The sequence below is a fragment of the Rhagoletis pomonella genome, unplaced genomic scaffold (assembly GCF_013731165.1).
Source record: "Rhagoletis pomonella isolate Grant_MI unplaced genomic scaffold, Rhpom_1.0 Rhpom_scaffold_00004, whole genome shotgun sequence".
NCBI lineage: Eukaryota > Metazoa > Arthropoda > Insecta > Diptera > Tephritidae > Rhagoletis > Rhagoletis pomonella.
In genome coordinates this window covers 70,328,639-70,339,640 of record NW_023458558.1, presented here as the reverse complement: position 1 = coordinate 70,339,640, position 11,002 = coordinate 70,328,639, and the positions used below count along the sequence as shown (strand labels likewise).

Sequence of the window (11,002 nt, the reverse complement as noted above, 5' to 3'; positions counted from 1 at the left end):
ATTAATTTTAATTTTTTTATGAAAGCTTACAATATTTGAAATGGACCAGTTGAGCCTGATTTCTGAATTTTTATTTGTTTATATTAATTTTTTTTTTGTGCAAAATGTAGAAAAAGTAGCAGTTTTGATAAAAAAATTTGAAATGTTATAAAAAATGTTCACCAAAATATTTTTTTTTGCTTTTTAGTAAAAAGTGGTTGTAAAATTAAGGCTCCGGTGCATTATGAACATTAAATTCCAATTTTGAACCACTGTATGCTGGCTTCGTCTCGCAGTATGAATTATGATAAGCGCATTTTGGTAGCAAGGGATTGCGAAGTCCTTGAAAAGTATTTGGCTTCATTTTTCGCTACAGCAGAAGGACTTGTACAATTAAATAATATAATTAACTGATAAATATTCGATTTAAATTACGATATGTATTACAAGTTGTATGTATGTAAGTATTCCCAAATCGTTTTGAAAAAAATGTCCTTTATTTTACGTTGGTTAATATGGTCACCGTACATATAATCTATTATTTCCAATAGAGGTAAGCAACTTAGGCGTAAATGTTGAGAATGTTTATTTAACTATATAGCGAACTATTTAAAAGCATAAGCAGAATACATAATTAACAGAAAAACTCTGATGCAAGTAAGTAGTAGTTAATTTGGTTTGCGTACTCGTCACACCCGTCATACTGACTAAAATTCAGATAACTTGTTCGGATTAAATTGTTTTTGAATTTTTTTTTCTAGGCATTGTGTATATCTCGCACCACCTCGACCATCGTTTGCCGCGGAATTCAACAGGAATTCCCGGCCCCCAATCCACCCCGCCCGAACAGCTGGTAAACAGAAAGAAAGTAGTTTCCGAATTTTTGCTTCTCGGAAATTGAAAATCGCTTCTCGGAAATTGCAAACCGCTTTAGAAACTCATTTTAGATGCAAGGTGTTACTGCTCCTGCAATTACTTTTCAAAAGTACTTGCATTTGTAACGTCTAACAGCTACTTTAGTGTATGAATTGTGAAAATCTCACCTGTTCATAACAATGAGATGACCTTTTGTTTTATTGGCACGCATTGACTTCAGACCTTCACGTAAACAAATGGATGTGGACACCACATTAAGATCGAATAATTCCTTGATTTCCTTGCCAGTAGATTCTTTTAAGACCAGAAAGAAGAAAAGGAGAAATTATTTAATGGAAATTCAAAGTACTACTACCTGCAATAAAATTCGCCTTAAGTATGCCAGCGTTGCATACGAGTATTGTAATCGGCGGAAAAGTATCGCGGACATATTCAAAAGCAGATAAGATGCATTCTTCGCTACTTAGATCGCAGTGGTGAGGATGGATTTTGCCATGCCCTGTTACTTGTTTGTTCAAATCCTATGAAAAGCAAATAACATACATGTTAAATAAAAAGGTTAAAAATATGCTTCCTATGTATGTATTTAAGTATTCATGTATGCAAATATGAAATCATCAAACAAATTACGTCTGATAGCTTCTTTTTCAATATCTTTGGAAGGCGGCAAATGTGTGTTCAGCACCTTTTAAATGACAGTGCTGTTCTTGTGAGTTTCGGAATGATAATTAAATAATCTTTTTTTTTTTAACAAATTGTAACCACTTTTGCAAAAAATATATACTTTAAATTTATTCGCCAAAAAAAGAAACATTTGCACTATAAAGGAGTTAAATCGCATAAATATTTTTCAGAAGTTTTATCCAATCAACTAATGTACGCGTACTTTAATTAATTCCGCTCGTCGCGCCAAGCCTATAACGCTTATTCCTTTATTAGCGAGCATCACTGCAATTTGTGCTCCAATGCCAGCAGAGGCGCCTGTAATCAGAGCCACTTGTTGCACATTTTCTCCTGTTTTGGACATATTTAAACTCGGATAAAAAATCACTGTGATTCACTTTATTCAAGAAGCATCAACAAATAAAGCTTTCGTTCGCATTCAACGCTGATCCGTGACTGATTGCTTTGACATAACAAATTAGGTCCCAGCCTAGGCAATGCAAACATTGCATCTAATCAGACCTCAGCGTGGAGTGGTGGAATGCTTCATTGTGCCAACTGCAGATGTGTTCTGCTGGGCCCTTAAATTGATGCCAATATTTGAGACTTACTTGTACATATATATCAGGGTAGCCAACACTTTTTTGAGAGTTCCCCGATTTCGATAATGAAATTCCCCGATTTTGTCCGAAATTTCGTAAAATTCCCCACCCATATATATGTCCTTATTTACGAAAAAATATGTATTTTGATATATTACTGGTCTTTCTGTTTATTTTATTTTTAAATGTAATTTATCTATGTATTCATAAACCAAACCAAGGATTTATAAATTTAGTTAACAAATAAAGAATAAAATATGTACATATAATATTAACATACATACAGTGGTTGAAAAAATTTTAATCGCACCAAATTTTGACAAGTTTTCACCACTATTATTATTTTTTCGTTTTGTTATTTAATTTGAGTAATTTTTTTATAAAAGTATAGTTCACCCTTAACCAAAAACCGTATAAATCTAAGTTTCAAACTTTGTGCAATATTTAACAAACAAATTCAACGAACTTTCGTAAAAATTTCGAGCTTTAGATGATTAGATTTAGATTCGAGAAAGATGTTGAGTGTGGAGTTTTGTAGCCCACACAATTCTAGTGTGTAGAAGTGCAAGTTTCAAGTGGCTAAAAATTTTGGTTTTAGAAATTTTTTACCGTGGGTGTAGCGGTTTTCTACTATATAAAAATAAATTGTGTTTATACGTTATATGAAACCAAATGCTACAAAACTGCATACTCAAAATCTTTCTAAAAAATCAAGTTATAAAGCTCGAAATTTTAACGAAAGTTCGTGGATTTGTTTTTTTTTTTTAAATATTGCACATAGTTTGTAACTTAGATTTATACGGTTTTTGTTAAAGGATGAACTTATAAAATTAAATTTAAAAGTAACAAAAAACTAAAATAATAGGTACATAGCTGCTTATGACACAGCGTCTTAAATTCCCCACAAAAAAACGGTCCATTTCCCGATTCCCCACGCAAACTGAAATTCCCCGCAAATCGAGGAATTCCCCACGAGTTGGCTTCCCTGATACATACATATGTACTTATGTTTGTACGAATGAGTGTACATGTACATAAATGTAATGCGATTTTCAGATTAAAAAATAATGATATCAAATTACAAATATGTCTGTACCAGGGATGTTGGGAATATTTGCATTCGCATTCGTTATGCGAATGATTCGTATCATTTTACACATTCTGTTTCGCATCAAATGATACGAATGTTTTGCTGATGCGAATGTGTACATTGGCAGAGAGTCCACTCTAATATTATTGAAATGGCTCTAATATTAATTGGAAATCCACAATTCGGATATATAAAGTGTTGATAAGGGCCTGTGCTAGGGTGGCCAGATGCGCTGATTCAATCAGTACATGTGCTGATTTTTAAGAGCCCGAAATCAGTGCGCAAAATCTACTGATTTTTTGAGTTTGTACTGATTTTGTACTGATTTTTACATTTAATAAATACTTTTGGAAATTGGTGTTATTGACATTTACTTGAGGTTTACATGTTCAAAGCAATGGTTTTTGACAACTCATACGTGTGAGCAGATTGAAAGCATTTATTAAATTTAAACCATTATTAAAAAGGTGTCAGCTTGCAATTGTTTCGTTTCCTATGATTTCGCAGGTTTTAAAGCATTTGCAGGAAAAGCTGGTTTCGCCATTAATAAATCTTATGAAAGGTGGTGGTGAGTTAATCATATATTAAGTACACTGGGACGATGACAATAAGAGATAATCTTTTGATTATAATTAAACATCGACTGAGAAATCGGCTGTCAGTATTTCAAACTTAAGATGACTACTGCTATGGTGCAATGTAAGTTCTAAAAATTTGGAAAAGGTGCAAACTACCGACACTTGGATATGATATATGTAGCTTTACTTTGATTTTTGATGTTCGACTACCTGTAATTTTACTTGCATATACTCATTTAACACTATTAAATTTCATTCGTACTCGAAAATTCGTTTAGCGATAATTCGGTAATATACCTTTTGGTCAACATTTTAATGTGAATGTTGTATTTAATAAGCACACCATCTAAATAAGTTTTAAATTCGTAGCCTGAAATATGCAAACAGATTCTGACTCAAGCTCGTCTTCTACTAAAACTGAATGGGCTACACATTTTTTTTTTTAATTTTCTCGATTTCATAAATATTATAGAAAGTTTTAGACTTCAACTCACATGTCTTTTGTTATAGAACTAACTATATTTTTATAAAAAATTTAAATTATATAAGGAAAGAAAAAATTTTCAAAACCTGTCAATACATTTTACTACTATTTTCGTGAGCACAGCAGTACATATACTATGTCTCCATTAAAAGATCTACCTATTCAGATTTAATAAATCTAGTTGCTAAATCTTAACCGTCTCCATTGCCACAACGAGATATGTTTGACGTTCACATTTTGAAATATTTGACATTTGATTATGTATGTTTTTATAAATACAGTTGCGGACATTGACACACAAAACGGTAAATAGCAACATTTGCTGAAAGAAAAATTTTTAAAATTCGGTAATGGTTTGGGGAAATAAACTCTCTTCTTCATAAGCAGAAAATCCAATCGTAGGCCTTTGGCATATCATGAAGACCTAGCTAGCAAAAATGACTGCCAATGCATTTCTTGAGTCGAATTGAGTTCTAGAGGATTTTTTGTGCAATGTTATCGAAGCAGAACCATTTTCTGAATTTTCTAAATTTTATGTCGTAGCGCGTAAAAGATTTATAGGAAGCGAATAAGACTCTGCATTATATTATCATAAAACATATTTTCTGAATTTTTAGTTTTTAAAATAATATATTCTTGATTTATTAAAACAAAAGTTATGTAAATACTAATAATTTGGATTTAAAACTAACCAAAATATAAAAACAGCCCTAAGAATACGAAAATGCATGTTTTTTAATCGGCTGGATTTCAATGTCCGCAACTGTATATTGAAAATACAAATGTCATTTGACTTATGGCATGTGAATATGTGGATGCCACACCTAACAAATTATATTTATTGATCAATATTATTGAAGATTTAACGAAGTTTTAACTTAAATCTACTGCCTTTCGAGATTTAATTTTATATGACAAATCTCGAAAGATTTAACGTTAAATCTCGTCAGAGGGCTAAATCTTCATTAAATCTCGCAATGGAGACATAGCCATACATACGTAATACCTTTGATTTGTTTTAAAGTAATGAAATTTTATATTGATAATACTATATGTATTTAAAAGTCTATTAGTTATTATTTGTTAAATTAATGCGCTGTTATTTGCTTGCTATATTGTTAATAATAAAAAATACGCTTACAAATTAACTGATTTTTATGGCTTTGTACTGATTTTTGATCCCAACTGTACTGATTATGTCACTATAATATCTGGCCACCCTAGCCTGTGCCAATCGGTAACTTTTTTCTCCATGGTGAGACGGGGTGAAAAAATTTGCTATGGTGTACAAATAAATTGAATTTTGCTGTGCCAAATGCAAAGTAAAATTTTGACAGTTGAAAAACCAAACAAACGCTAGAGCGAAAGCTCTATTTTTGCGTGTTCCTGAAATTGTTAAAATTTATATTTGATTTATAACTTGTAAATAACGTTCACTTTTTTTGTGCTTTTTAGCTTTCATTTTCACGTTCACAAGCAATATTTTGTGAATACATGTTTATAAAATGACAAAATTTTACCTAGCTCCACGAGCTAGGTAAAATTCTGACGTTCGTACTCACCACGATAAATGTCAAATTTTTACTTTGATCCGTCAAAATTTCCTCTTTTCTATCAATTGGCACAGGCCCTAATGCAAAACTTTAATTGAAGATAAAACTCAAAACAATATTCTCTGTGTTATACATATGCCGCGAACAGGAACGGCAACTTTTGTTTGTTCCATGCCATGGCGGAATTATACCAGGTGAAGTAATTTTAGAGTGAGAAGAAAGATTTTGACTCTACCTTAGTGGAAAATATGCCTATAAAATTTGACTGTAAGGCAGTCGAATGTCACAAAATAAAGTGAGAAAGCTGTTTTATTACTTCACCTGTTTATTGCGCCATGGTTTCAACATATTAAAAGGCATGCAGATAAAATTCATACAAAAGCGCTATGTCCAATTTGTTGAGCAGTTATTAAAGACGACTCTTTTCCTATATTTTGTTAGACTTTTCATAAGTAAAAATATTTTGTGAATATTACTTTCTTCATATGAATTATATCACATTTTTTGTTTAATTGTACTTTTGGAATAAACAAAGTTTCTTTTCCTTCTGCCAGTAAACTGTTTTTGTTACAAATAGTATAAATAAGCAATGGGAAATAAGGAAATATTTGTTTTATTTCCACCCTTTGTTGGAAATAAAGCAAAGTTCAGATTTTGGTATTATTTCCCATTTAAAAGTGAAATAAAGCAAATTTTGCGTTATTGGCGTTTGGGTTATTTCACGGATGCGGATGTTTAAAAGCTAAAATCCGCGGATGCGAATGCGAATGCGGATGTCATGTATTTTTAAGAAATAATTTGGATGGGTAAATTAGGTGATTTAGGTAAATAAAAAATGGAAGGGTTAACAATTTTTAATAATCTGCCTTATCCTGAGTTTTGCCTAAAAAAAAATCACCCGAAAATTTGTATTCCGCCCATAGTAAATATGTACATGAAAACCAAAAGTGAAAAGTGAACCGGTTCGGGGAAAACTAACCTCATGATTAGACTGACCCCCTTATTCTAGAACCCGAATTTTGCACATGCTGCAACACTTGCAGCATTGCCAGCTATCAGTTGTTTTTCGAAGATAGCTGAATGAAGGAAAACAAAGTGGAAAGGAATTAAAAAAAAAACACTCATCATGTGCTTGTTTATTGTAGAATTGGTTAATTTTACATATTTTCAGGAAAATTATGGATTCTGATGTATTTGCAATTATAGCAGCAGAATAAGCGGACGCTATGGCAATGTATTCACATAATTATGCTGAGCTGTCGGGCATAGTAACCATGGGCGCATCTATGTCAGCTTCTGGTTGAATTGTTGAACCACAAGCCAGAACTCCTATGCCTGAAGCTCTGGTTCTCAATCCAGTCAATGCAATAACAGCTTCATCCAAGCCATTGAAAACATGCATTTTCTTAGGTCCACCACCTGTTGCGCTTGCTTCTGCCTTCGGCCGCGCTTAAGCCCTGTATGCAGCTCTCAAGAAAACGGTCAAGAAAAAATTGCCATTATTTCGTGTGTTCCTTGGACACAATTTTGACATTTTTGATACTTCACAGCTTGTTGCCTCACTCTTTCCTCAAGAAATAATGGAACGGGCATATATTTCTGTTGCAAACCCGGGTTGCCTTGTGCTCTTTTTTCACAAAAAACTTTAGAAAACCGTAGTAGAAAGCGTAGTAAATTTCTTAAGAACTGCGTACTGCCTTAAGAAAATTTGACTCAAGAAAATTTCTTAGCGATTTCTTGTACGTCATTTTATATGGAGTTTTTGCTTTTCTTGAGAGCTGCATACAGGCCTTTAGGGATTATAACCCTTAATAAGTAGAATTCTCCTTTCTGTATTGCGGGGAAGAGGGGCTTCCGCATAACAAAGGTATACAACATTTCTTGTGAATATCACTCCGGCTACGCCATCCACAGTATTTTTGCGCAGAACCCACGTCGAAATTTGCAAAAAAGTGCATATTGCAAACCGAATTTGTTGATAAGCTAGTGGTAGAGAATTTGAAACACTTATCTTAAATAAAATGTGAATCCTTTGCTTACACGTGTATGCTAAAGTTTTTGGATTCGGGCTATGCGTTTGGACACAACAACCGAAAATCATTGTACAAATAACTAAACCGGACCCAAGTTTCTCGATAAGGGGCAACAAAGATTCTTTTTTGCTCGTTTACATAAAGCAGTGGATAAAAATATACATATATGCGAAAGGCAAATTTATCTGTTTGAATGAACACCACCAATATTTCTTCCAAACACACATCGCCTCCGACACAGAATTGTTTTCGTACAAAATTACGCAAAAAAGCTTACTCGTTCGTTTTTAGGCATGCCATTGTTACGAATTTCGAAAGTTCGAAAATACGATTCGGATTGCAGCATACTTTTTCTAAGATTCGTAGCAAAATCCGAATACGAAAGAGTTGCAGAATAGGGGAATTGGAACATTGTACTTAATAAAAACTTTTCGAAGGGTCGTAAATCAAACCTCTCTCAAAGCCTCTATATAACTACTCGCTCGAGGGACAAACTTGAAAAACTTGAAAATTGGAAAAATTGTAAATTCTTTTCGATTGACACTGCACCAGTTAAGAGGAATTTCAGTTTTATTTATTTATTGTTTTTGCGGTGCAATAATTACTTTTTGAGAATTTCATCAGGGCTGCAAACGTCGGATGTATCCTCCTGACTTTCATCTTCACAATCTAGCATCATGACGCAATCGTTTTTTAAACACCGTTTTTTCGAAAGAATTCTTCATTCTTATTCTTTTGGTTGTATCGGAATTTGTCGCTCATCAGCGTTTTTCGATTTTAGTTTTTGTAACTCATTTTCTTCTGTGACTGGTTAGATATACGTCTGTGCACTTGCACAATATTCTAGGGACCGAAAATAACAGTTATTTTTTCCGCGTTAAATTTGGTCTAATATTTTTTATTCCGAAATAACCGTCCTATCCGGATAATAAAGAAACCGCTTATCCAAATTAAACAAATTTGGTATCATATGAAAGAGGACAGAAAATGCTTTTAAACAGAAATAACGAATGAAGGTTACAACCTCTATTTATATTTTTTTATAGCTTAATACTAAAGAAATTCATGTAAATACATACCTGACCCAATGTTTGTTCTATGGTAATTAATTAACAGTTTTTATTGAAATATTATTCAATAGGTGACTTTGCTTGTTTAGACATTTCAGTTTTAAAGCTATTTAAGTCCTCTTTCATTGGATACCAAACTTTAATTTGGATAAGCGGTTTGTTTATTATCCGGAAAGTACTTTTATTTCGGAATAAAAAATATTTGGTCAAGTTTAATTCGTAAAAAAAATAACTGCAATTTTCGGTCCCTTCAATACTCGCATTCGCAAAACTTCCGCAAAATTAATGCGGAGGCTCAGCGGTTGCGAATGCGAATATTCGCAACAACCCTGACAGGTTTACAAAAAAAAAAGCTTATGCATATTAAACCAAACCTATATAACCCTATGTTATTCGATACGCTGAATGCGAGTCCGAAGTCCGTTACCACGTCAAGTTCGTGGTCAGTTGAAGGTCAAGTAGGGAAAAATTCATTGAATAAACCTGAAAATTCATATACATAAGGTTTTACATTCGCTGAACCCGAATCCGAGGTCCGTTAAACTCCATAATGTCAGCTTCGAGGTCATTTGAAGGTCAAATAGGACATACAATTTATTCAATAAAAATTAAAAAAAAAATTGTTTTTGTTGTCACTGAAACCCTTGATTCCTCAAGGTCATCCCAAGGTCAAATGCCGATGAAATTTATTGAATTTTCAGGTTTATTCAATGAAATTTTCCCTACTTGACCTTCAAATGGCCACGAACCTGACGTGATGGAGGGTCACGGACCTCGTATTCGCATTCAGCATGTCGAATAACATAGGGATATATAGGTTTGGTTTAATATGCATACACTTTTTTTTTTGTTAACCTGTGTTATTTAAAAAAATCAATTGTTTTTGATTTTCTTTACATAATACCTTTACATAGCAAACATTTGAACCTGTCTAATAAAACCAAAATGGGTACGATACGATTAGTACAACCAAAGATATTGAATTCTGAATATAGATACGTTCGGTAAATAATCGTAAATTATCGAAAATTAAGACCTTCATATGTCTGAAAATAATTTTAACATAATGAGTTTTCGATACAAGTAAGTATAACCTTATTTAGTGTATACAACTTTAAAAAAAGTTTAAGCCGAAACTAAAATGTGAAGTCAAATTGGGTGTACGACTTGGAAAAGAACGACCCATGTGTACATACATATGTGCACTGCATTTGCATTTCAGTCGAGCCATTATTACTACAGCCTGCGGTTGTGTGCAATTAGATCGCTTTAATTGAGTTCATTGTCTGTGGAATAGTATTTGTATCGCTTCGTGGGTTGACAAGTCATCTTTATGTGGATATACATATGTATATAAATACGTATACGTAGTATATAAATATACATATGCCATTATTATACCTACATATGTAAATACGAAGATCAATTTACCGATTCCAATTTTTTAGTTCAGTAGTGATCTATCATAAAAAAGTGACGCTTTTTTAGCTTTATTTTTTTGTTGCGGATAAGGAATAGAATGGAATAGTAGTATATATACTAGACTGGTTACAAAAATCTATTACCTATTTTTTCCCAAACATCACTTGTGAAACATATTCGGGGCAGTGAAACAGACACCTGTCAAAAGCTCAGTTCTTAATATAAGGTTTATAGCCCGAACACAATGAAAACGATGAGCTACGGACCACAGCTATCAAATTATTTTAACACGTACTCTTATGTAGATAATTATTTTGGCGACGACCGGGCTACGCGGGGACTGTGGTTGTGGCCAGATTAGATCTATTTCTATTTTTCCAACGACAGATAAGGTTCTTCCTCTTCTTTTATGCCAAACTCATACAAACTCATGATGTCGCTGCCGCGTTCAAAAAAATCATGTCGTCATCGACAAAGCGTTTAGATAATGAAGATAATAAATTGGAAGCTATGGCCCGTAGCTCGTCGCTTTCAATGTGTTCAGAACTTTCGAGTTCGCCCATAGTGAATTTTTATTTTCCAATATGTATGCACCGAGGACCTCAGCGATATCAGCTTTGCGAGGCCTCGATCAACATTTAACTTAATAAGC

At 33.2% G+C, this 11,002-nt stretch overlaps 1 protein-coding gene across 1 annotated transcript in view; it reads right to left on the bottom strand.

The window, feature by feature from the left end:
• The window catches only part of LOC118738048 (farnesol dehydrogenase), a 31,793-nt gene extending 29,702 nt beyond the window's left edge, over nt 1-2,091 (bottom strand). The window contains exons 1-3 of the mRNA XM_036468945.1: nt 1,742-2,091; nt 1,211-1,376; nt 1,023-1,149 (exon numbers count right to left, since the gene is read on the bottom strand). Coding sequence (XP_036324838.1) covers nt 1,023-1,149; nt 1,211-1,376; nt 1,742-1,882 — 434 coding nt within the window. The 5' untranslated portion in view covers nt 1,883-2,091. The remainder of the gene's footprint in view (nt 1-1,022; nt 1,150-1,210; nt 1,377-1,741) is intronic.
• Nucleotides 2,092-11,002: the final 8,911 nt, after the last annotated feature.